Source organism: Pantherophis guttatus, chromosome 1 (genome assembly GCF_059756535.1).
Source record: "Pantherophis guttatus breed Tessera chromosome 1, ASM5975653v1, whole genome shotgun sequence".
In the NCBI taxonomy this organism is placed as follows: domain Eukaryota; kingdom Metazoa; phylum Chordata; class Lepidosauria; order Squamata; family Colubridae; genus Pantherophis; species Pantherophis guttatus.
This window is the reverse complement of record NC_142063.1, coordinates 95,674,301-95,702,206: the sequence shown is the minus strand read 5'-3', so window position 1 is coordinate 95,702,206 and position 27,906 is coordinate 95,674,301. Positions and strand designations below refer to the sequence as shown.

The 27,906-nt window shown below is 36.5% G+C and overlaps 1 protein-coding gene across 39 annotated transcripts in view; it reads right to left on the bottom strand.

The window, feature by feature from the left end:
* Nucleotides 1–27,906, bottom strand: part of PPFIBP2 (PPFIB scaffold protein 2) — a 133,830-nt gene that overhangs the window by 59,230 nt on the left and 46,694 nt on the right. For 25 of the 39 annotated variants that reach the window (XM_087878444.1, XM_034417140.3, XM_087878411.1 and 22 more), the window contains exons 4-5: nt 5,971–6,063; nt 2,852–2,965 (exon numbers count right to left, since the gene is read on the bottom strand). In XM_087878444.1, coding sequence (XP_087734570.1) covers nt 2,852–2,965; nt 5,971–6,063 — 207 coding nt within the window. Of the gene's footprint in view, nt 1–2,851; nt 2,966–5,222; nt 5,363–5,970; nt 6,064–17,758; nt 18,546–27,906 lie in introns of those variants that run through there. The other 14 variants (XM_034417141.3, XM_087878420.1, XM_087878447.1 and 11 more) reach the window with 2 other exon arrangements.

The following is a 27,906-nucleotide window of genomic DNA, read 5'->3' as shown; positions in this document are numbered from 1 at the left end:
ATCTTGCGTGATGGTCTGTGACCACTTTGGAGAGCTATTTAATTTACATTTGCTGAACTGGAATGTTCGCCACCAAAAAGAAAGCAGCGTTTAAACTAGCAATAAGAGTGAAAATTTCAAAAGTTTGTATAAATACAGGGATCTGGTACTCTGGCACCCCTGCCTTCCTGGATTCCATAATGCACCACTGCCCATAGCACCCACTGCTCCTTCATGGTCTCCAACAGCTCTCCAGCAGTGTCTGTCAGCCCACCTGGGGTCTCTGTCAGCTGTCCCATAGCTTCTGTTAACCTGCCAGCTCTCTGACCTGCTCTGTCAGTCCTCCATTGGGCTCCATTGATCTGTTCAATGCCTCCCCTGGCTCTCCTGTGGCTTCTGCTGACTTACCTGATCCTCTTGGCCACCACCACATTGACCATGCTTCCTAGTTCCTGCCTGCAGTTCCGGTCTCTCTGCACTCCTTACCTGGGATTCCCACCTTTCCTCACTTAATGGTCCACATGGCCTGGGTTTACAATGGCAACCTGAACTGCCAGGATTGTTTTCATTAAGTAATGTAATTGTTTAGCATGGCATTTTATGACTGTATTGCTTAGCAACAGCAATCCTGATCCCAACTGCTGTTGTAACCTATTTAAATTAAATTTAAAACAAATTTAAATTTGTTTTAAATTGATTGGGGTTTTAAATTTGTCTGGGCCAAACTATTTAATTCGATTTTATCTCTGCTTTTTAAATTTTGTATGTATGTATTTTATTGTTGGCTGTTCACCGCCCTGAGTCCTTCGGGAGTAGGGCGGTATATAAATCAAATAAAAGTAAAAGTAAAAGTAAAGTAACCTAAGGACTACCTGCATTTCAGAGGGAAAGGTAAACTACCTTATAGTGTATATTTTTATGTTCTATGACCTGGATCTCAAAAAAAAAAAGAAAGAAAGAAAGAAAAAAAAGGATAGGATCCTTTTGTGTAAAAAAAAAAAAGTCCCAAATACTCCATCTTTCCCCCAGTTTTTGTTGTTGATGCTGTTGTTTTCTTAGTGTTCCTAACAATCCTATGAGACAGATTAGGTTGAAAGATAATAGCTGGTTCAAAATCATTCAATTACTTTTATGGCCAAGTAGAGATTTGAAACTGAATGTCCCAGGTGGACTCCAGCATTCTATTTACTATAGCCCATCTGGACTTAAATGTCACCGTTACTGTTTAATTCAGTAATCCATTTTTCAGTTAATAGAACCAACCTAACCCCTCTATGCCTTTTGTTATAAAAGGATATGGTTGGCCCTACCATTGGAATTTTGATTTTATTTACCTGTTAAATTTATATCCCACCTTTCATACAACTCAATGTTTAGACAGCACTGCCTCTTCCTATTTTCCCAATAACAAACTTATAAAGGTATATTGGGCTGAAAGAGATTGACTGCCCAAAGTCGCACAATCACCTCATGAAACTGAGACTAGCACTAAATTTTCCCATTCATACCCATTACTCTCTCTACTATACCATACTGGTTTCCTACAAGCAGCTAATTACAGGTAGTGTAGTCCTTGACTTATGATCACAATTTAGCCCAAAATTTCCATTGCTAAGCGAGACAGTTGTTAAATGAATTTTGCTCATTCTACGACCATTCTTGCCACAATTATTAAGTGAATCACTACAGTTGTTAAGTTAGTCACATGGTTGTTAAATAAATCTGGCTACCCTGTTGACCTTGCTTGTCAGAAAGTCACAAAAGGTGATCACATGATCCCAGGACACTGCAAGAGGCATAAATATGAACCAGTTGCAAAGCATCCAAATTTTGATCACATGACCATGGGGATGTGAAATGGTTGTACGTGTGAAAAATGGTCATAAGTCACTTTTTTCAGTATTGTTGTAACTTCAAATGGTCACTAAATAGCAATAACACTTAGACTTATATACCACTTCATAGTGCTTTACAGCTCTCTCTAAGCAGTTTACAGTCAGCATATTGTCTCCAACAATCTGGGTCATCATTTTACTGACCTCGGAAGGATGGAAGGTTGAGTCAACTTTGAGTCGGTGAGGATTGAACCCCTGGCAGTCAACAGAATTAGCCTGCAATACTGCATGCTAACCCCTGCACCACCAAAATGAATCGTTGTAAGTCGAGGACTACCTGTAATGCTTGCCTCTGAAAGTATTTCTTGTTATTGTTTATTTTAACGGGCCACTATGGAATTAAGTTTTCATAGTTCAATAACTGCTGTGTTGCTTAGATTCTTTGTAAATAAGAGTAATTAATTGGCAGCATAAAAACATTTTTTTCTCAGTTTGATTTGAGAACAAAAATAGAGGATTTTTAAAATGAATTATAATTTTATAAACAATGGACTTCATTTTGAGATTTTACATTGATATTCTTTAATTTGTTTAAAAATAAAATATTTTTATTTAAGCATTTATGTAAACCAGTCCCCAAAATCTGTAAATTCAGGTACTTTAACTTTCCTGTAATTTCAGTCTCAGGAGACTGAGCAGAAACAGCTTCTAAGTTCTGAGTTTCAATGAATTTCTATATTATTAAAAGAGTAGGGAACCAGTCAAACAGGTTCTTAGCCATATCCAGTTCTCTTGTTGAATTTTCACTGTCAGATAGTAATGAATAATGTACACAGTAGTATCACTTTACACCCCAGCTGAATAGCAATATAATGCAATATGACTGAAAAATTCAACATCAAAGCAAATAAGTACAGCTGATCATTGGGAACATAGTTAATCTCAGCCTTAGCTGAAGGGTCTGTAGAATCAAGAGTGATATTAAGTGTGCTTGTTTAAAGAAGAACTTGCATTGAAAAACAAACTTGTTTTCCTACCTGTTGAAGCATCTCTTCTGTAGCATTAAGCTTCAGCTGGTGCCCTTCAAGACAAACTTCTAAGTCTCGGATTTTTTCTCCTTGGGCTTCAACTTGGTCTGTGAGAACACTCACCTGCAATTTAAGGATAAGGATGATGTCGACTGTAGCAGTGGCAACAACCATGCAAAAGTAACAACATAAAAATAATAATACTTTCAGCAATCATATCTCTTGTTTTTGAACACAATCTTATTATATAAAGTTTTCCAGTTAATTTCATGTCTGAAGAAGGATTTGAACCCACCTTCCCACAGGCCTAGATATAAGTTAATATAACTTCCCTGTCATATGCCTCTTAACCCTTCCTGCAAATATTACAAACTGATTAACAGGTTAGCTATTTTCAAAAACAACTTAATTTTCACCTTAAAAACCACTACATTGCACATTAAAAATGAACCAAGAGAATTTTTAATTAATTAAGAAACAAAGGAAAAATGATCTATTAAAAATTGACCTGAAGACCATGAAATAATATTTACATTAAACACTTTGAAGAAAAAAGCCTTTGTAGAAACCCTGTTAATATTTTAAGCAGGCTTTGAGCAAGCAAAGTCCTTTCAGCTTTTGCCAATTTTCCCCTTAAAAGCAGGAAAAACACAAAGCAAAAAACCTTTCAGGAAGCTAACCAATAACCGTTCTTCTTACAAGAAAAGCTCACCTATCAAATAAAGCCTCTCTAACTTACATAACGCAGTACACAAAAGACATGTCCTAGTACTGTCAGTGTGTTAGTTCTCGCCAGTTCAAAGTATACAAGCTTGAACACGAATGGAGAATTTATGCAATGAAATTGCCACAAAAGAGAGAATTATTATTACTGAGAGAGATTTATAGAAAAACATTATTAAGAAATAAGTAACTCCATCCTAAAAGAAATTAGGAAATAAATAAATAAATAAATACATACATACATACATACATACATACATACATACATACATACCTGTGTTTCCCCGAAAATAAGACCCTGTCTTATATTTTTTTGAATCCTGAAATAAGCACTTGGCCTTATTTTTGGGGAGGTCTTATTATTTTGGGGCGCATGGAGCAAGATGGGGCTCCTCGTGCCGTCTTACCTGATTTCCAGCTCTGCGTTTAAATATTTTTGGGGAGTGCTTATTTTCGGGGGAAGGCTTATTTTAGCGCATGCGCTCAAAAGCCTGATTGGGCTTATTATCAGGGGATGTCTAATTTTCGGGGAAACAGGGTACATATATACATATATACATACATACATACATACATACATACATACATACATACATACTACGCACAGCTTTTGTAATCCATCTGAAAATGTGGTTTATAAATATATAATTATCATATGATAAATGGGGATTTGTATCATTCAGGTTTTTTTTAATCTTCATAAAACTTAAAATTTGGGCTAAATTGATTGAAGAGCTTCATGGATTTGCTATCTCCTTCCTTCTTTTGGACAGGGTTGGTATTAATAAAGGAACTATTGCAGAATGATGGATCAGTGACATACTTTTTGTACTTTTGTAATAGTACATAATTATAGGTTTTCCAAAGTAACATAGATTTAAGGAGAAAGTTGTTGACTATGAATGCCAACATTGGCTACAGATTTTTTTCATAAACAGTATCCTCTCAGTTTAGGATTTTTCCCATTAGTGTCCTTCAGCCTTCTTTAGCTTTACCTGACCATCACTGAGAGAAGATAAAGCCTATCCTCATTGTTACAATATTGACTCAACAATGCCTGTACAACTCTAAAATATAATATATCTTGCTTTGTGTCACTTGTGGAAATCCTGCTTTTGGTCTGAAAGATCATGGACTTTAAAAATTTTCAGTTGCAATCAGAATACCATCTTTTTATTACTATATGTTTGTACTATATGTACAAAAATCTACTCATTTCACAACCGGTGAGTAAATATGCTGCAACTGATTTTATGGGAATGAAAATATTTCTAATAAGACCCCTATTAATAATAATTAGATCCATTATAAAATATCTTGCATTAGCTTAATGGTGTAAGCTATTGCAAAATAATTGAATCAATTATTACTTGCTGCGCAAATGTACTTTTGCAAATAATGTCATATTTCTACATGGATACCCTATTAAGGCAATGCCCCATAAAAGAAACATTAACGACTTGCACCTGCTTTTCTGAATGCGAAATAGATACTAGAGCAGGAAATAGATATACAGCTCACAAAAATTATTCTAATTACATCATCATCTTCAATTAACTATCATGAACATTTAAGGCCAATGGAAGGATAAATGACTATGGTCATGAAAGTAATATGGACGTAGAGGAAAAAAAATCTGGCTTTGTTTCAAGATTACCTTGTGGCATAGTTTAAGAAGCGCAGTTCTATCATTGAAGATACATTCTCCAAGAGGCAAATATATCACCATATAGATCTGGTCTTTTGTCTTTCTTTCGGATAATGTTTTAGTTATTAACATAAATCTTGAGGGAGATGGGCAGTCTAGAAACATGACATATGAATGAATGAATGAATGAATGAATGAATGAATGAATGAAGATAGAAAGAAAAAGAAAGAAAGAAGGAAGGAAGGAAGGAAAGCCCTTTATACTTTTTGGAGAAAATTAAAAGAATACTATAGCTTAATTCCCAAGTTTGGAAACAACTGTATATATCTTTTCTATCTGGATAAGACAGAAAACAAAAATGTTTTCTTTTCTGTCCTTTAAAACCCTTAATGGCATAGCTTCAGGTGACCTGATGAACTGCCCAATCCCACTAGGACAAGCCCATGTTAGTTAGGCTGAAGAGAAGGCCTATTTTGGACTTTGTTAGTCAAAGAACTCTGGGGGAAGGATAAGACATCACCTAGCTCCTGTCTACATCGCAGTTCTTCAATGCAGATCTGTTCAGTACCTGGATGGGAAAAAATTGGAAAATCCCAGGGTTGGAGGAAATTGGAAAGTTTTAAAAAGTTCTGGAAGAAGCAGTGGTAAATTAGTTCAAAATTATTGTCAAGAAAATCCCATGGCTGTATCTCTATAGTTACTAGGAGGAAGACTTTGTTATGGCATCATCAATGCAAGGTTATGCAAATTTCATACCTGCAATATGAGAGATTCTTTATCACCTTCTAATCTTGTCAGACGTTCTTGATACGTCTCATTACTGGTAGAAGTATGATGATTCACCTGGGACTGAAAAGAAAAACAAGTTTAGAACACAAGTAACAGAAACGTAATTATTATATGTAATTAATCTAGTTATTCCATTTTTAATGAAGATAATTATTGTGTAAAGCTAGAGCTTCCCATTAGTAGAAACTAGAGAGAGAGAGAGAGAGAAAGAAAGTGGTGCAGAAAGGATGCAAGAAGGCTTTCTTTGTGTGTGTGCAGTTATTCTATCTTATTCACAGGATATTATATAGGATCCAAATAAGTAATGATCAGACTAGAGTAGCCATAGGAAGGAGATGGAGAAAAGCTGTGTGAATACAGTTAAAACAAGCTCAGGTCATTCTTAAGATTTAGCTGTTGATGGATCACCCATAACTCATGCCTGATCCAGAGGGTTGTTAGTTACACCTTTCAGTAAAAAAGATTAACTTGCTTTAAAATAAGTCTGGAATGGGTGGGAACAAAGAATACAAGGTGTGTCCTGGTTAATGAAAGGAAATTTGAATCATCACATTTCTCTATCAAAACACAGGCAAACTTAAGCAAAATATAGTTGTTAGGAGTACTTTTGTTATTTTATCTGCTATTACCAACTTGGTTGCCATGAACAGAGGTAGGAATGATGGTCATTAATTTACAGGTAGTCCTCGATTTACGACCCCAATTAAGTACTAAAATTTTAGTTGCTAAGTGGGACATCTGTTAAGTGAGTTTTGCCCCATTTTACAACTTTTGTTGCCACAGTTGTTAAGTAAATCACTGCAGTTGTTAAATTAGTAACCCAGTTGTTAAGTGAATCTGGATTCCCCACTGACTTTGCTTGTCAGAAAATCGCCAAAGGGGATTACCTGATCCCCTATGACGGCAACCGTCACAAGTATGAGTCGGTTGCCAAGCATCTGAATTTTGATCATATGACCATGGGAATGCTGTAATGGTTTGTAAGTGTGAAAAATGGTCATAAATCAGTTTTTTCATGGTTGTTGTAACTTCGAATGGTCATTAAATGAACTGTTGTAAGTGGAGGACTACCTGTATTGCCCTCCAGCTCCAAGATAATGGATCTAACTGGGATACAAAATGCCAAGATGTCAAGTTCAGCAACTTCCCCTAAGCTAACAATAGAGCACATGGAGGCATGATATTCTGCAGTTCTCAAATCAGCATAATAAAAAATGTCTCCAGTTCCTGATCTATTTTATAGTTGTCATATATTGACTTCTTCTTCCAGAACAAAACAGAATTCATAAAGAAATCCTTAGTTAAAGTTCCTGAGTGAAACAAATTATATGTTCCAAGTAGCCACTATATCCAAGTTCCTCCATGACATTCTGAAATTATACTTGCACTAGAAAACTACAGTTCCATGGAAAAAGCTCATCTTACTCCAGCATTTTATTTTACACATTGGCCTCTGGGGTGGTCTCAAACAGAAGACATCCCCTTCTCCGAATACTGTCTTCTCTATAGCTGGATCAGTGGTGGGATTCAAAAAATGTTATTACTGGTTCTGTGGGCGTGGCTTGGTGGGCGTGGCATGGTATGGCATGGCATGGCAGGCATGGCAGGGGAAGGATTCTGTAAAATCTCCATTCCCACCCCACTCCAGGGGAAGGATACTGTAAAATCTCCATTCCTCCCAATCAGTGGGTCTCAGAAGACAGAGAATAGATGGGGGCGGGACCAGTCAGAGGTGGTATTTACCGGTTCTCTGAACTACTCAAAATTTCCGCTACTGGTTCTCCAGAACTGGTCATAATCTGTTGAATACCACCTCTGAGCTGGATGTGTGTACTCTGCAATCTGCTGGTAATCTTGACTTTCAAGACTATTAGTCTTCGACAGCTCTATCCTCTGTTAATTTATCATGCATCCTTTTAAAGCCATCAAATTTAAAAGGTATCATCAGGACCTATGATAACTAATTCCACAAATTTGTTATATACTATGTAAAGAAGTGCTTTCTTTTTACTTATCCTAAATCTCCTTCAAATCAGGTTTATTGACTGCATGGTTCTTGATCAAATTTCTTCATGCCCATGGTCCCTCAGTCCCTTTTTTCCCCAAATTAAAGATATAATCTTTTCCAAAGATGATGAACAGATCACTATACAATGTTTCAGACCCAGCCTTTCCATAGATTTATGCAGTGGTATTACAATACCACGGATTGATTTTCAATCCTTTTTTTAAAAAAATTGATTCAGTCTTCACAAACTTCACAAATAGCATTGGGAACAGGCAAGCATCTGTGCACACTCACTTGAAAGTAGAGTCTATAAAAATTAAAACATCTTACAATCAAGAAAAATGCTCTATAATGTTTTCCAGCTCTAATTTCAAGTCAGCTAGAAGCTTGTCTACATGTTGAGCTTTATAATAAATCAGAAAAATCCTCATTAGCCAAGCCTAAGAGATTTAAAACCAAATTCTTTATAATGAACAGGCACATATAGTAACTAGAAAAACAGGTGCATTTTGAATGCTGCAATACATTTTCCCTAGCTCATTTTGTTCTGGAAAAAAATATCATTCTACATTAAACCATAAATAGATAAAGTATTACAATGCTTCCTACTCTCATTTAAGCTTCAAAATATCCCAGACTGAAACTACATTAGCTAACATCCACATGAGATGAAGTAATCAGGGAGAAAAACATCAGCTCTGCCAAAGCATCAGCTACTACCGGCCTTAATAAAAATAGACAAACATAGTCCAGACAAGTACATCTATTAAGTAAACAGCTGCTCTGTTTCAGTCTTAAAATATGCAAGGATCTATAGCTAATGACAAGCTAAAAGATAGAAGCACACCCCAAAGGTGTATGTGTGTGGATGAAGCTTGAAGCAAGCAGTCATGATTATACAAGAAAAATATCTTATGGCCAATCAACTTAAGATAATTATGAAATTTTTGCAGCATCTGGTTGTTACATGTTCATGTTTTAAAGTGCTGGTAACTACTTACTGGTTATATTTAAAAGAAAGTTATTTTCTTAGAGTAGATATCTTCTTTGAGCTACACATTGTTCCAAGCTAACTCAAAAACTTTCCCAGAGGATTACAGAGTTGCAGGAAGTTCAGAAGAGAGGGAAAACAGCTGGAACTGTCATTCCAGGCTTGAATTGGAATAAGAATTACATCAGAAGAAAATGTAGAATGGAGAGATATCATATCAATCCCACTCCAGAGACCTGGAGATCTATTTATTTGGAGATCTAGTGGTGTAAATTTTCTTCATACATAGAATGTTGAACATCTGCTATACTGTCTAAAATATTGGTACATGGAGCTTTTCAGTCTGACAGCCATGTCGTCCTCTCTAAATTGCTTAATGATAACGTCCTTCAAAGAGCCTCTGAAATATTGAAAGAGAATAGAAGGGATATATATATCCCTTCTATTAACTTTATGAGATACCTTAGGGTGAGAGAAATGAACATGCTGTGCACTTGATGGTTGAACTTCAGAATCTGAACCAAAATCCACTCACAACTGGTCCAACACTAACCATAACATCTCATTGGCTATTCTCCTTGATAACATCATTCCCAGACACTGATACAGAGAACCAGGATTCCATGCCCTAGGATATCGCATTCTCAACACGGAGTATGAAAGAATGGATGAAGTTATTTGAGAATAAAATAAATTTTCAGACAGTTAAGACTATTTAGAAATGGAAGAACAAATGAAATAAAAAAGGAGAGTTAACATACACAGGGTATGGCAAGAATATGTTGATATAGAAGTCACTGACTTTTTTTTAAAGTAGCTGTAGGAGATGACCAGGTGAGCCCAAGGGAGTGGTCAAATGTGTCATCAGTCATGAGTTGCTTCATGCCCATAAGACATCTAAGTCCAGCCCATCTTGACTTCCTGTGACTCTTATCTACCACCAATTTGCTTAGGCTGTTAGTAATTCAGATTCTTGTAGAGAGCTTGCAACAAATCTTTATACCCATTTGAACTGCCTGGTTCTCCTGATTTCTCTGGCGTCTGACAGTAGCTTTCCAATTTCAATCACTGACTATGCTAATAATAAATGATGATGGGAAATGGAGCCCAGTATCACTAGGGTGGAGAATAGAGGTGGTATTCAGCTGGTTCGGACCGGTTCACCAGCCCCCCGCCCTGGCTCTATGCCATCCTATTTAGGCACATTTTTGAGGCTGGGCGCATACGCGGAAGGCGCAGGCACACATTTGCGAATCAGTAGGGAAAGTAAGTGAATATCACCTCTGGTGGAGAACATATACATAGCAACTGATTTGATAATACACTAGTAACCTTGTTCATGAGTATATACAAAACCTATGATCAGGAAGGAACCTTCCAAAATGTTCTATTAATTGGGGCTGCCCTGGACCCTAATGCACTGACATACAATGGAGCAATTCCACATAGCTAATTTTTAAAAATGTGTTCAATTAATTAACTTATCTGCTACATCTTCAAAAACTTGTAGATTTCTGCCTCTGTTAAGAATGAAATGCTCAATATACTAGACAGTACCATAGGTCAAAAACCAATTTTATATATATTTTTACAAAACCTGACAACAAAAAAACTCCAGTACTTAATTAAGGAAAAATGTATTTTCCATATAGTATGAGGAATATTGGATACGGGTTCTAATTTCCAATCAACAGTTCTTTCAATCGGATCAGAGACTATGAAAAAAGAAGCAAGATCACAGGAGATGGAAAGAATTATACATATACACCAGCATACCAATATTGTTTATTCATATACTAGTACCACAGTCAGTGATTGTTTTCATTATTGTGTTTGTTTGCCATTAACACATTATGTTTTAATGCTATGTGGTTCTTTTGGTTTACTGTTTTTCTATTGTTTTTCTGTTGTATGCTGCCCAGAAGCACACTGTTGGATTTCGGTGGCCCTCTTAGTCCATACAATAAAATAATAAAAAAATTAAAAAAATCTCTTTGTCTCACAGATTCCCTTTTTGGCTGGTTTTATAGATGACAGCACTTTTTCTTGCAAACCACTATGTTATTTTTCAAATTACCATCCCCTTTCTTGTTCTCACTTGATTCATTCTTGCTTAATTCTCTTACAATTAGTTCATTTGCCTTTCAGTTCCTCTTTCCCCACCCTTCCTCTGACTCCTTATTATACTTCATTACTTCATGTAAACACAATACAATTTCAATTCTCCTAGATTTTACTTAGCCCTTCTCCTTCATTCACCTCTGCTGTATCGTTACTTAATTAACTTTTCTTTTGCCTTATTGTGTGGATTATTTATGTATTAGATTTATATCCTTCTTTCTTTCTCTTTTTATCTCCATAAAAGAATCATGTAACATGAACTGGGCTGAGTGAAACTAATTAGCCCACACATTTTTAGTATTTTTTTAATTTGTTATGCCCTTCAATCTAAGATCTATTTTCCCCTGTAACAGCAACATTATCAGACAAAATGCACTGAGAGAATGGCTGGCTCAAATCCACTTGGTGAACTTCCACAAGTGAGGGTGGACTAGAACTTGGGGCTCCTTGTCCAACATGTTGTCCATTCCATCACACAATCTCTTAAAAATGAGAACTATCTGTGTTACTTTTCTTTTATCTTGGAAGCAATATTCTCCTAGATTACAATTGGAACCTATTGACAGGGGTATAAATTAGTGTAGTGGGAAGTGTCACTAGAGAAATCAAGAACAGGATAGGTAGAAGTTGTTGATGTTCAATCAAATTATACTGGCAAAGAATTTCTGAGGATTAAAGAGAAAAGTAAAGTCTCACACTTAGGCAAGAAAAACCAAAAGTAGACATATAGACTGGGTGAAACCAGGCTTAATAATAGTAACTGTGAGAGGGATCTTGGAGTCTTAGTGGACAACCAGTTAAATATGTCCTAGCAGTGTGCAGTGGCAGCCAAAAAAGCCAATGCAATCCTAAACTGCATTAACAGAGGGATACAATCAAGATCAAGTGAGGTACTAATACCACTCTATAAAGCCTTAGTAAGACTACGCCTAGAATACTGCATCCAGTTTTGGTCACCACACTATAAAAAAGATGTTGAGACTCTAGAAAAAGTGCAGATAAGAACAACAAAGATGATTATAGAGGACTGGAGACTAAAACATAAGAACTGTATATGTTACAGGAACTGGGCACGGCTAGTCTAGTGAAGAGAAGGGCCAGGGGAAACATGATGGCAGTGTTCCAATATTTGAGGGGCTACCACAGAGAGGAAGGGGTTAAGCTATTTTCCAAGGCATCTGAAGGCCAGACAAGGAATAATGGATGGAAACTGATCAAGGAGAGATTCAACCTTGAAATAAGGAGAAATTTTCTGACAGTGAGAACAATCAACAAATGGAACAACTTGCCTTTGGAAGTTGTGGAAGCTTCATCACTGGAGGCTTTCAAGACAAGATTGGACTGCCATTTGCCAGAGGTGTAGGGTCTCCTGCTTGGGGGGGGGTTGGACTAGATGACCTAAAAGGTCCCTTCCAACTCTGTTAAATCTGTTACTGAGGCTCAGAATATGTTATGAAAATAGCTTAAACAGGTAGATTGTTACAATGAAACAATTTGCAAAATTTGGGGTACTATACACCCTTTTAATAGCCTATATTTTCCTGCAAATTTTATCCTGCTCTAATAAAACACACCAGCAACAATTCTAAGCAAAAATATGTTAGAAAATGGGAGGGGAATTTCTGTTTCTCACACCACTTCAGAAAGTACATGGGTCAGGCTGGCTGCTCTTTGAACCTAAATAAACTAAGGGTCCAGATTTTGCTCAGTACAACTGCTTGTCACTTATGTAAGCAAAGCAATGTTCATATGCAAGATATTGAAAAACATCAGGTTGAGTTAACTACCCAAGCTATAAAAGGGAGCTGTACCATCAGAACAGCCTGCTTCACTTTTGCGGTATCATTATCCTTGAATACTTAATAAAATCCATGTGCCCTAAAAGCAACTACTTGTGCAGAAAAGATATAGCAGAACACTGAAAGATATGTTCAGTGCATTGTGGCATTCTGTTAATGAAAAGTGGCAGACGGAAGCAGAGCAGAGACAAGAGAATGTGGTCATCCAGTTATTTGTTTAGTAGCTCATCATTTTGAAGGCTGTGATCTGGTTTATTAATACACACTCAGATTTGAAAAGAAGTGGGGGAAGGAACAGCTGCCTGAGCTTTTCAGCACATTTCTGATGTCAAGAGAGAGAAAACCAAGATCCAGTTGAATAATGTGTTTGACTTTCTGGGGAGTTCAAAATATCATTCTGAATCGTGCCATTATTAATGTAATAATCTGATAAAAATTATATAGAGAGATTTCACAAGAGTTGACTGCATTACACATACAGTCACATATTACCAAGCACACCCTTAGTATATTTACAACACTGATAATTGTCTGCTACTGGGTTTGTTTTATATTTCCCCAAAGAAAGACCTAATAGCTCTAAGCCAGGTGGAAGCAACAGGATTTATCCCAAAAGCCAAATTTCTCCATTCTTCCTAAGACAGAAAGGGTGTCACATTGGGGGCAAGGCTTCCTAAAGAGGCAATTGGAGTCCTTTGGGAGAAGGGCGGCATGTAAATATTGGTAAATAAATAAATAAATAAATAAAATTTGGCTCATGTAGGGAAACCATTTTAAGGATCCCATTCTACAATGGGATATACTGCCTGAGGCCCAGAGCTGCGTGCATCCCCCAAAGATTTCAAAATACTGTAATTTTTGATGTAACAAGAGGTAAACTCATTAAATACATATCTAATGGCTAATCATGCTATATTTCATTTAAATGTAAATGACAATAAACCCAATTGAATATTTATCTTTGACTCATCCTTTACTTTTTTTTTTTTTTTTTGGAGGGGGGAGATAACCCCGCCCCCTACAAAGGATGTTCTAAAGGGTGACTCTCAGCTTCCTCAAAAGTTATTACTGCTCTACAAGAATTATTCTGTTGCCTCACATGTTTCTCGAAATGGGTGAAGCCTCAGCCACCTAGAGTTGCCCCCAGGTGAGATGAACAATGTATAAGTAGAATAAATAAATAAATAAAAATAATTTGCAGGAACTCACTAACGAAAACATTGTAGAGTATAAACTGCATCTTTCTTAATCAGTGGAACAAAATTATGGGAAGTATCTCAATCATCAGCTTGCTAATCATCAGCTCACCTAGCCAACATTTTCCCCCTTGGTTTGAACTACCGCGTTTCCCCGAAAATAAAGACCCTGTCTTATATTTTTTTGAACCCTGAAATAAGCACGTGGCCTTATTGCCATGCGCTCAAAAGCCCAATTGGGCTTATTATCAGGGGATGTCTTATTTTGGGCAAAACAGGGTACATTCAGAGAACTAGCTGTGCACAGCAATATCATTCTCCACGTGGGGAGACCCCCTGTTGATACAGCTTTATGTTAACTCACTATGGATGCAATTAAAGATGTGGAATGTTGTTTTCAGCATGTTGCTGGCAGCCTAAGTTGAAGTGAGAATCATAGTTTATCATAGAGGAATATGATCCTGTTTTCAAAATTAGAGAAATACTTGGAGATACTGCACCAAGTGTCCCACCATTGAAGTGAAGATGGATCCTAGAAAAAGATCTTGGTTGAGGGCATTGAAGGACAGGACAAAGATTCACTATCAAGGCAATGGTCAGTTAAGCAATGCTTGAACCTGGGCCAAGAAATTTACTTGAGAAAATTGTCCCAGGCAAGTTCACAGGAAGAGGGTGCAGGGAGAGAAGAATGTTCAGACTTGCAAGATTCTGTTATCATAGCTGTTACAATAAAAGTAGTCCTGACCTATAGAGAATTGGCTTCTTAATCTAGTCTATCCTGTAGGGCTGATAATGGCACATACCACCTCTATGATTCTATGTAAGTTGACCTTTTATAGCCTAGAGTTATATATATTAAAAGGGACGTGGTGGCTCAGTGGCTAAGACGCTGAGCTTGTCGATCAAAAGGTCGGCAGTTCAGCGGTTCGAATCCCTAGTGTAACGGGATGAGCTCCTGTTACTTCTTCCAACTTCTGCCAACCTAGCAGTTCGAAAGCACGTAAAAAATGCAAGTAGAAAAATAGGGACTTTCCCACTTTGGTGGGAAGGTAACAGTGTTCCGTGCGTCTTTGACATTTTGTCATGCCGGCCACATGACCACAGAGATGTCTTTGGACAGCGCTGGCTCTTCGGCTTTGAAATGGAGATGAGCACTGCCCCCTAGAGTCGGGAACGACTAGCACATATGTGCGAGGGGAACCTTTACCTTTACCTTATATATACTAAACAGACAATTACAGTTCTTTTAGCACATCATGGTTTTAAAAACCCAGGCCTGACAATATGTTAACCAAGGCTTATTCTGGACTGATTCATTCCTTTGATTTAGTAGATTTCATGCTTTGATAAACATAGGGAAAGAAGAAAGTGCCTGATAAAAGTAATGCAACACCAAGCAAAATAAGGAAGTGGCTAATTTGCATCACATGTGATCTTTTTAAGGTGGACAAACATGCCTTAAGTAATGCCCTTTTTTCTTACTAACTCTTTTTTAGAATAATTACTTTGCTATGCTTCTCTTGTGAAAGAAAAATTCACTATCTGACTCCTGTCACTTGACCTTTCTGTGTGCTGGTACACAAAGGCACTTTCTGACATTAGTTTTCAAACTAATTTTGGAATGCTTTCAGGAAAATGTTGCATTTTTTTCTGGTTCGATGATATATATGAAATCTTACATAATCTTTCTTTTCGCTCAGGTAAAGCAGGTTTATGTTTTTAAATCTATTTTATCCATTAATCATATTCCATTGAATATGTGAATGGTTTTGGATTATGTATTTCAGTTCATTCTTATAATGAACTTGTAATCTTGCAACATCAGAACAGAAATCACATTTGAATCCCCCCTCCCCCACCCCAAGACTTCCTTCTCTTTGAAATTAGAGCCCGCTTTGGCAAATGCCACTGAGGACAGATAGAAGTCCAGCTCAATTCCTTTTCTCTCTCCCATCCTGGACTGGAGGAAGTAGAGCTTTTATTACCAGCCATAGAGCATCGGTTTACTACCACAGCTGGTGTCCAAGCATGCAGCACCAAAGTAATCATGTGGCATTAAAAAAAAAAAATCAGTGTAGAATGAATTTCCAACAAAAATAAGATTACTTATCAAAGGAGCTAGTGAAATTTCATGCAAATCATTTTTTTTCCCCCTCTGGGAGAATTCTTGGAAGGGACCTTGAAGGTCTTCTAACCCCCTGCTCAGACAAAAGCCCTATATTATTTCAGACAAATGGTTGTCCAATCTCTTCTTAAAAACTTCCAGTGTTGGAGCATTCACAACTTCTGGAGGCAAGTTGTTCCACTGATTAATTGTACTAACTGTCAGGAAATTTCTCCTTAGTTCTAGGTTGCTTCTCTCGATTAAGTACCTTGAATTCTCTTCATGCACTACTGCTCCACTACATAGTTTTCCTTCCCAGCCCTTTTAGAAGTAGGGCATTTTGTTCCTTAAAAGCTTTCTACAGTATATAAAACCAAAACCACTAAAAATCCCATCCTACTTCTCTTCCCTCAGAATCTGAGCAGAAATAAGAGAATAAATATATTTAACAGATATATTTAACATATTGGGAAATAATCCCAGGTTCTCCCATGGCTTTGAGAATTAGTTGCCTAAAAAAGAAATTAGTATGCAATTATTATACAGCTTTCTGGAAGCTCATTTTTTAACAAGTTCATTTAAAAGAGCAATCTTCTCTCTTAACTCACCCATCCACCTTTTAGGAAAATCTTTTTAAAGTCTGTTGTTTAAGTTCCCAGAATTATAGACATGGGGCTGCAATCTTACATCTACTTACTTAGAAATAAATTATGACTCCAATAGGATTTACCAATGAAAAGATATATTCAACATCAGCATGAAATTCCTCAATACAAAGATCCAAATGCCTACTGTCAAGTTTTGTAAACTGAAGATTTAGTGAAGACTGAATCTAAATAATGCAGATTCCCTCTGCATTATTAAAATTAAATAGTATAAAAAAGAATACTTCACGCAAACAGCATCTTAACTGCAACATTAAAGATAGTAATACAGTCCCAAACTAGAGGGAATACCCAGAATAAACTTCCAGCATTACTGTACATGAAATATATAGTATTAAGTATTTCTTAAAAATGGGTTTAGATTAAACATTATAAAATGAAGTGGATCTAAATCAATTGGGACTAATACGTTTTAATCTACTTAAGAAAGTCTGAAAGTGTTTAAATCTTTAAAAAAAAACTACCTTGCAAGCTAATTAGCTTACTGACTGGTCTGATTAACTGAACTTTTATTAGTTTTAAAAGCAACTGTGCAATATCTTTTCAAAAGCTACTTAAAGAAAAGCTTTGCAAAGAAACATGACCACCTCACTGGAAAACGGAATCTAACTTGAGCTCTTACTGAGAATGTTCTGTTCCACCACCAAACTAAACGATTGCTTGATGATTTTGCTTAGACTGTCTTGCAAGCTTTACTAAAGACAAAGGAATACTGGCTATGTCCCCAGTGCTCTCCCTTTCAGGCTACTAGTTTCAAACTGTAGAACCATTTCTCTCACAGTGACAGAAAATGTAACATGCTGAAGTCTTCTCTCCCTATAAGCGTGGTAAATTATAAAAATGCAAAAAAAAAAAAAAAAGGTCCACTTACCCTCTTTAGCCACGTGAAGTGTTTGTAAATATTAATCTCGCTATCCATGCTTCGGGCCCATTGCAAAAAACTTCTCTTGGTTTGCAGCAATTTCAGCTTAGTTATGGAAAAGCACAAACTCTCCTTCCAGCTTCTAGCGAGCAGAACTTCCGCACCTCTCTGACTTTAGTATGTCCTTCAGGCTTACTCTAAACTTTTCTACAGCACTATGTTTATACACAACTGTACAAACTTCAGGCTGCATTCCCCACCTCTCCTACTAGCAGCATCTGGCTTTTTTTAAAGAGGAGATCAGTCATCAACTGGCTCTCATATCGTTCTAAAAACATCAAAAGATACCTAAAGCCAAATAGACTCTGGAAGAAAAGGAAAAGACGGAAGCTTCCTTAAGAGCAATTGAAGTCTGCAGCGAGAGCGTTCTCGTTTTGATGGTAAAGTAACAAGCTAAAAATTGCCAGGCTGTCATAGAGAAACTATTTTCAAGTAATGCCTTCTCTAGCTTTCTGTTTCAAGAGTGGCTGGAACTCATTACCTCCAAGACCCTCTATTTCCTGTCTCAGTTTTTACCCTGTGTTTATCGGAACAGTCTTCAGAGCCCCAGTTTATTTCAGGCTAGCTTTAGCCTAAAAATAAGCCCTGCTCTTGAGAATTGTTAGTAGCTCCCTTCTCACAAATACTTGGAAAGTGACTTTGTCTGTGTAATGCCAAGTATTCCACACTTGGTTGTTGTTTTTAAGTGCGGGGGATGAATGAGCATATCTCAAATTCATAACTCAACATTCTTTTCATTCACTGTTACTGCAGCTGAAAACTGCATAGCCCTGCAGCACTCAAGCCAAGTTGTGATCACGTGAGGTTACAGGGCTCAGGGTGAGTTCCTACTTGTAGTTTTGATTGTCCCTTTCATCTTCTATGCAAAACCACTAAGCTTTAGCATTTGATTCCTTCAAGGTAACCTTGGAGGAAAATATTAATAGAGAAAAATAATCACACATTAAGCAGTTACGCTCCGTGAATCCACTGAGGGTGCTAATTGCAGCACAGTTTATAAAATTTGACATTTTCAGTTGATTTGACGAAGATTGTGTATTTGCTGATTTTGTGGAAACATAGGAAATGCCTTATTCCAAGTCAACCTTTGATCCATCTTGCTTAATACTACCTTCAATGATTGACAGCAAGCCTCCAAAGTTTCAAGGCCTTCTCCAGAGCTGCTGGAGGAGTCTAAATCTTAATCTTTTGCATGTAAGGTTAGTAGCTGTATAACTAAGCTACTTTTCTCTCCTAATGAAATGCTTCTAAAATATTGATAAATACGGTGTAGGCCACTAAAGTATGATAAGTATAATTCCTGCTGCTATCTGATCAGGATGGTTACTTTTTGCTATGGGGAAGTGCATCAGAAGTTGACTGCATATTTGTAGTTAACTACAGAAATTAAAGCAAGTCTCACAGTAGTAGAGTACCACCTTTGAGTACCACCTTTGTTTAAGGGAGAGGAACCATATACCAGTGAAACAGATGCTCATACCTATGGAATTAAGGGTATTCAAAGCATCAAATTTATGATGTACATCACCTATGATAAGTTTAAGGACTCTACTTTCAACTAATAAGGTTTGTTGCAGGATCCATTCTGCACTGGTCACTAGGACCAAAAGTTTATTCTTCCAAGCTTGTTCTGGAGCCCATCATCAGGGAACTTCTCTCTCTCCAGAACAGGTGCATTGGACTGTTCTATGTGTTGTATTTATATGGTTCCTGATTGTGTGTAGCTTTTCATTGTTAATTAGGATGTTGATGGTACCCAGTGACCTCTCTTTGGAGAGAGAGAAATTCCCTGAAGATGGGCTCCAGCATGAGTGTGAAAGCTTGGAAGAACCAACCCTTGGTCCTGGCGATCAACTCAGATCCCGTAATAAAATTTGTTCATCCAGTCCATTTAAAAGCCAAGCTATTTTATCTCAAATGCAATAATACTTGAAATAGCAGTGTTCCATGGCATAATCTATATGGGGCTGTTGAGGCTGAAAGGGAGCATTCAAACTAGTGATTTAATAGACTTATAAAGCAGAAAGGTATAACTCTGCTTTTGGCATCTATTTTTACAATATTTTGTTGTTTCATCATTTATTGCACTAACCATATTTGATAACTATCTTGAAAGGGGGGGGATAGAAACATTGATTCATTCATCAGACAGGTGTTCAATGAATCAGAACAGTAAATATATAACATATATGCAGATGGGTTGGTGGGAGTTTTCTTTGAGACTATAGATGGTGCTTTCCATTTCAAAAATCTACAAAAAGTTTGTAGACAATTCAGTAAGGCCTGAACGTCATCAACAAAGGTAACCTATCAACCCCTACAAAATATTATCACCTATTATGTAATAATATATATATATATATATACTGAGGACCATTGGGAATCTACTTAAGCAGTGTGTCCACTTCAAACTTAGAAAATTCTTCCAACATTTTTTTTCTTTCCCAATCTGAAAGTCATATATTATTCTGCATGTCTTCTACATCCTCATTTGTTAGTGATACCTCAAACATTTCAAAATGCAGAACCTCCTATTTCTCTTATACTTGAGAGGAGTGGCCAAGAAATAGAGAAGTAATTTTGTTTATCACTTTCTGCCTAAATAGAATCCCCAGTGGCAGGGGAGAACCCAAACAGGCTCTAGAATTAAAATCAGTAGCATTTGAATTGTTCATTTGAATTGTTTATTTAATTTTAATCATCATAGCATAGCTAGTTAAGTTCCCTTCTCAGGGTAAATGTACTTCTCCTATACTGCCTATAATACAGAATGAGTTCATAATGTTCTGAGTGGGGAAGCATGTCTTCCATTGTCCCAACCTTCATAAATATGTCACCGAATCAAGATCTCCCTACCAAGAAATAAAAGTCTATAGCTAGAAAGACTGTCCTGCATGCCACCTCAAATATTGACTTTTAAATATTGAAAGCACTACTTCAGTTCTTCAAATATACTAAAATCAGCACATTTAAAAGATTCCACATACCTGTTTTTGGTTCACTGACCTCCTCCAGGTTTCACATAACTGAACCTTGATCCTCTCATTGTTCTTCTTTAATACAAAGGAACTGAAACTTCCAGAGACTTTAATCCAACACTCCTGTTAGTACCCTCATGACTAGGAATGTTGACCAAGTACATTCCAGTGAATCACATGCCACCCTGTTACCTGCCTCTTAGTTTCAGGTCATAATAGCACTCCGGCCCCAGGTAGTTTAGAGAAAGAGAGGTTTTAAACAAACAGTGAAATGCTGAACAAACAATATTCCTTAAATGGGTGAGGAACTTCAATAAACTTCCTCTCCACCTGTTCATTTCTTCCGCTCAGGATGCAAGAAAATTAGTATTTTCAATTTTGAAAGCTGATTTACATCTGTTAGTTGCTCTTACTTACAACTATAGGATGCCACTCAACAAGGATGTCTCTCTCCTCACTTGGTAAGTTGATTTAAGACTGTGCTTTAGTTTAGAAGAGTGCTGTGGCCATTTCTCCATGCCAGAAAACAAAAGTAAACTGTCAGTGAACATACTGCCTGCAACTTCCTGGAACAGATTCTCAAGAGTTAACCCTTGAGTTCATAAAACCAGTTAAGTTTTAAGTAAGCCCCTCCTTTTCCTTTGATCTTTATGTCTGTGTCCTAAATACACTCACATAAACACATGTCTCAATGAATTAATGAACTCCTTCACAGAACTCCTTCCTTTACTGCCTCTTTTTAGTTTGTCTTATAATGACTTTGAAAATTCTGTTCTGATGAGTCTTTAGGGAATTTTACAATGTAGTTTTTTTTTTTTTAAAAAAAAACACATTAACACCAACACTGTCATAATATCACAATCAAATACTAGGAACAATCTGTCTAGAAATTAGAATCCACCTAGAAAGAAAAACAATAGTAAAACACAACTGAATACTTTGTTTTAAATTTTCTGTAGAATGAACAAGGAATTTACTGTAGTTTTTAGCAGTTGAAGGACTTGATGAACTTGCTCACAAAATAAATTGTACTGAATGAATGCTCTATTAGATCACCACCTATTATCTTGCCATAAGTCTTAATTTTAGAAGAGAGCTTTTGTTAATTAATTGAGCAAATATGTATTTAAGTAGATATATGCTGTACACTAATGGTTCATGTCCATGTATGTGTGCGCTTAGGAGGAGTTTCACATGCACTCAGAGCTTAGAACCAACACAGCAAATTGAGCTCAAATGTAAGTCCAATTAAACCAGCTTAAAACTGGAAACAGAATATTCCTTGTAAGTAGACGACATCCAGGTACTCCATGTATGCTTCTTAAATTCCATGGGTTAGGGTTAGGGTTAGGATCATAAGTGAAATATGCAAAATTCCTAAAGACAACCACAAATAATCTCAGTGGAAAAGGAGCAGATTGGTTTCTATCTGGATATTTATTTATTTCATTTCTACAACCCCACACTGGTTTCATGGAAATAAAAAATAAAAGCATACAAAACCTGAAGCACAGAAGCACAGAAAAAGCAAAACAAAAAACAAAAAACAAAGTGCGCAATGTACTCTAGAAGACCTTTGTTTTCACCTGTTACTAGAAGGAGGTTAAAGCTAGGACTACTCTACTTTTCAATGTTTGTTCCAGACAGCTGGTGTTGCTACTATCAGGGTGATTTTAGTAGATAGATGTGATCCTGAGCTTGGTGCAAACCCAAGGAGGGCTTTGTAGGTTAACACTAGGGTTGTTAATTGTATCCAGAAGCCAACAGAAAACCAACATATGTCCTGTGGCCAAGATGTATTTGTTCCACAACTGAGAGTCAGTCAATAGACAGGCAACTTAATTTTGGATCAAATGAAGCTTTTGAGTGATCTTTAAAGACAGACCCATGTAGAACACATTATAAGTGGAGACAAAAGCATAAAGAGACCACTGGAGCTCCCCAAATACATCAATGGACAAATATTACCTCTGTCTTGCTGGACCTCGATTTTAGCCTGTTTTCTCCCATCTAGACCCTCACAACTCAAGTACTGGGATAGGATCTCACTAGTCTCACCACCACTGACCAAGGTAGAGATGTAAAACTGAGTATCATCATCATATTTATGACAGTGAATAGATAGATGATCTCAAAAAACTCAAAAATTATTATTTTTTCAATCATTTATTATTTATTTATTTATTTATTTATTTATTTATTTATTTATTTATTTATTTATTTATTTATTTATTTATTTTTGGTTCAATTTATATGCCACCCTTTTCCGGAGACTCAGGGCGGCTTACCTCTCATAGAACTGCAGTTTAGAAAGGTTATTGTAGAACCACTGGAACTAATATTCTGGTTAATGTGCCTGGATAATACCATGTTTTCCCGAAAATAAGACCCTGTCTTATATTTTTTGAACCCTGAAATAAGTGCTTGGCCTTATTTTCAGGGAGGTCTTATTATTTTGGGGCACGTGGGCTCTTCTTGCCATCTTACCTGATTTCCGGCTCTGTCTCCCTAACCCTAACCAGAGGAAATGGCAGGGATCACCTGTGCATACATTTAAATATTTTCAGGGAGGGCTTATTTTCAGGGGAGGACTTATTTTCGGGGAAGGGCTTATTTTCAGGGGAGGATTTATTTTTTGGGAGGTCTTATTTTCGGGGGAAGTCTTATTTTTGGGGAAACACGGTACTCTTATTTATTCCAGCTTCAATCTTTTCATGTACATGAGACAACAGAATAGAGATGGAAGCCCTCCTCAGTTCTGCATAAAATGAATGGGATGTTGTGGGAAAAATGCCCAGTTCAACAAGGAACCAAACATTTGTAAACAGATGCAATAAATATTTTTCATTGGCATGTACAATTACAGAGATCACTGGGCTCTCAACAAAAGAATGCAAAAGATCTCCAAGCTAAACAAGGTTAGGGATTATGTATCAACCCCTCTCCCCCCAATGTTACCTTGAAAGCAATCTTTTCTATTAATGGGGCTCTAGCCTGACCTAATTAGAGACACTAACACCATATATCATAAACAATAGCCTTTATTGCACCTATACTGAAAACCAAAAGAAATATAACACTCTGTTTTCTATTACCTGCCTCTTCTCTTTGTTTTTTCTGATCCTTTGTCGTTCTCTGTTTTTCCCTATACATATGTCATCCTCAAGCCATTATACATGAAATCCCTCCACAAATAATAGCACCAGATTATGAATAAATATTTTCAGTTATCAGGTTCTCGCGTCACCATTCTAACTTAGTTCAGGAACAGTACTCTTTATAGGAGAAAATGAACCCAACCCAACCCAACTACAAATCCAACCCTAACACGATTTTCTAGATTTCTAGCTTTCTGTCTGACTGGTTTCCAAAGAGTAACTATGAATAATCACCATAAATTAGTTTGCTTATCACCAATAGCATAATTAACACAAACTCATTCTTACAGCATGTTTCAATTATCTAAATGTTTGCTCTTTGGGCAGCATTTGTTATGCATCTATGAGGTTGTTGAGCCAAGCTGCTTTGAAGCTTAAAATAATAAGATAACGATAATGATCAGTTGAATTTGATTCCTGTTATGTCTACAAAGACATGGCCAAGCAATTCTCTTGGCAATAGCACTCATAAGAAGTTCTTTCAAATAAGTTTCCTTTGAGAATACTAGTGTTTAAAGACTGAACTCTTAGATAACTATAGTCTTTGCAAATAAACTTTATTTCAGAAAAAAAACTTTTTTGGGAGGGTAAATTACCAATTTCTCTATTATTACCTTATTAGCATTGGTGGGATTCAGCTGGTTTGCACCGTTTTGGATGAACCAGTTGTTAAATTATACCCCCCCTCCCACTATCAAAGTGGATCCTGGGCTGCATTGCAGAAACAGGCAATGGAGCGGCCAGCACAAGGGAAGGAGAAGGCCGCTTTGATAGGGGAGGTAATTTAACAAAGCGGTTCGCCCAGGGTCAGGTTGGTTGTCCAGGAGGCTCATCCCACATGTGCGGCAGACCTGGTGGACGGGATGGGCCGTGCCTCCCACAACAGCCAACCTGACTTTGGCAAACTGATTATTAGATTATTTGAATCCCACCACTGCTTATTAGTCATTAAAATGTATAAGATAACAAAAAGAACTCTTCAACTATTGTTCAGTGACTCAGAAATTGTAGGACTTAAAATTGTCCTAAGAACATCTTATTCCGTACAGAACTGACCATCTACAGCACAGACATGCATACATACTGAAGATGAAACTTTTCTAATAGAACAGAAATCGCCATCAAACAGCAAGGTATATACACTACAGAGTTAATCCTTGCATATCCAATGTCCTTTTATCATCATTTCAATTTTCTGAGGACCAATTCAATACAGGCGTGACCATTAAATATAAATAAATAATAAACAGCTTCACTTGGGGTTTGCATGAATCAACATAGCAAATTAAGCACCAACCAGTTGTGAAATCTGATAATAATCTAAAATTGGCTATTCATTTTATTTGAATTGAAACTGTATCAAATCCAAGGTGCCTACCTGCCTAAACATGACCTGGAACAAGCAAACATTTTTTTTCACCTGCAGGCACAATGAAAAGATTGCCAACTGATTACTGCATCATAACGGCACTTACTTATGCTTATAAATAAAGAAAAATAATTTTCTTTAAAAAAAAAACCTTTTTAAGAGGAAAAACAGTAACCTCAGGAAATAGAAAAAGTTTAAATTTTGTTATCATTGCAGAACCAATCACGAACGTGAGCTGTAAAAATTCATTCCATTTTTTTTTGTTTAGATATTTTTTTCCAGCCTAGTAATTGTAATATTATCACGACAGCATGACTGAAGGCAATTGGGTTCAGATGACAAAGTATTTTTGCAAATGTTTAAAAATGGAAATAACTCATCTCGCCAATCCAAAGGCAGGATAAAATACAACTATCAGCTTCATCAATTCCCTACAGCCCTCCTTTGCCACTTCTAATTCCTTCAAATATTATTCAATTTTTTGTTACTCAACTGTAAAGTGAAGAATGAACAATTTTCTTGAGAAAAATAGATTGTTCACAATCAATGCATTTTTAGATTTTTCAGTTCAGAAGAATAGACATTAAACCAGCCAATTTGAATTTTTACAATATATTACCTCTTTAGCACTCAGAATAAGATTTATATAATAATCACACAGTTTATTTCCAGTTCAGTAATCCTTCTGGGAACTGCTGTTATATGCCACAGATGCTATATACATATATATCTTCCAACCAAAATTCTCTCAAAAGTTATGTAAGTGGGATGGAAATTATACATGTTCAAATATTTCTTTTTGTCATCGTTTCCATAATAATTTCCATTATGTTGATATTCAGCAATGGAATATAAGCCAGCATCCACATTTGCAAAATTAAAGTCATATATTATATTATGTTAAAAATGAGATGATGGTTCTAAAATTCAAAGATGATTAAAACAGATGCCTTGCCTATAGCAACACTTCAATAGCAATGGAAAGAAAGCTACTGATTTATGTAAGGGAAAGAAATAAGATTCTGCTATATATCACCCTACCCCGGGGAGGCTATGGAAATCCTGAACTGGTGTTTAGAGGATGTGAGGATTTGGATGGGACAAATCAGAGATGCTGTTTGTAAGTAAACATTTAAGCATGCCAACACTGATGCTTATAGTAATTATCTGTGTTTACTCCAAAAGAAGTAGATCTTGACTATGAAGCACTCCAGAACTCTTACTTAAGCAAGAGACAGAAGCTGTGACCTTGCCCCAGCTTTGGCTGGTTATGATTCTATCTGGTTACAGATATTTTTGTGACAGTAACTCAGGTCTCACTCATTACTTTATCTATTTAATCTGAAAGACTGCCCAATTTAAAAGGACCATGGGTAGCATGCAATGTTCAAAACAGATAAAAAACAGCAATTAATCAGAAGAAAAGTGGCGCAGAAGATTTAGCAAAACCCATTGTAGAGGAGGGCTATTTAGGGCTTTTAAAAATAAAGTCAGGGATTTCAATAAGATTTCAATAAATCATCTACAAGGTACATTGTTCAGGCCAACAAGCCTTGTAAATTGGCTTTCACTTGTATCTCTCCCTTAAACTTCATTTCAATAAGGAGCTTTTTAAAAACATAGTTTGAAAACAACCTCTTGAATTGTGGCAGCATATAAGTTATACAATAGGTAATAAATATTTTTTATTTATTTGCCTTGAAAGAATTTAATTCAGAGAACACTAACTTTTCATAATTATACAATATACTCTTTCCACATCAAGAACAATCAGCTCAAAACCAACAGAAAAGGCTGCCAGATGATAGTGGTATACGTTCTCACTGATTTTCAGCAGAAAATGCATTAAAATCTTAATGAAGGTGTAAAACACATCTACACTAAAGAAAAGCAAGGAGAAGAAATGAGACAAATTTAGGACCTTGGTCCCTAAACTTAATATTAAAGAATAACTGATTTCCACCTTTTTTCCTGCACAAAGGTAAATAGTAATAGAATGGAACTACAGAAGGATTGCCTGCATCTCCTCTACACTCAATTTTTCCGCACTGAAATTAACTCAGAAGAAGAAAAACAACCCAGAACTTCATTAATGGCTTAGCAACAACTATATTATTTATCTTTTACCATTAATATGAGAAATGCTATCCAATGATATTTGCTAAATATATCTACTAAAATGCTTAATATTTGTAAAGTTGATAAAAAGGGAAGTGGTAATTAGGCTGTTGAACTTTAGAGACTTGTAATGAAGCACTAGGACTGTAACTGGAAATTTTGGCCTCAGGTTTTGTTGATTATTCACTAGCTAAACATTTTGAGTCACTGTAAACTTATGGTGTTACTTAAACTAAAGGCTTATGAGTGACAGATACTACTCAAATTACAAAATCTCATTTTGCTGTCTTCATATCACTTCTCTGTGGGATTGATATAGCAGATTAAAAAAAAAACCTCATTAAATTTCAGGTTTGTTTATAAAGCAACTGAAGGAGACCAACTTGATTAATGGAGAACATCTGGGGGTACACATCCCCATGTATTTCAAACTACTGTATTGCCCAGAAATCAAGTTATTAACTTATGCCCGGG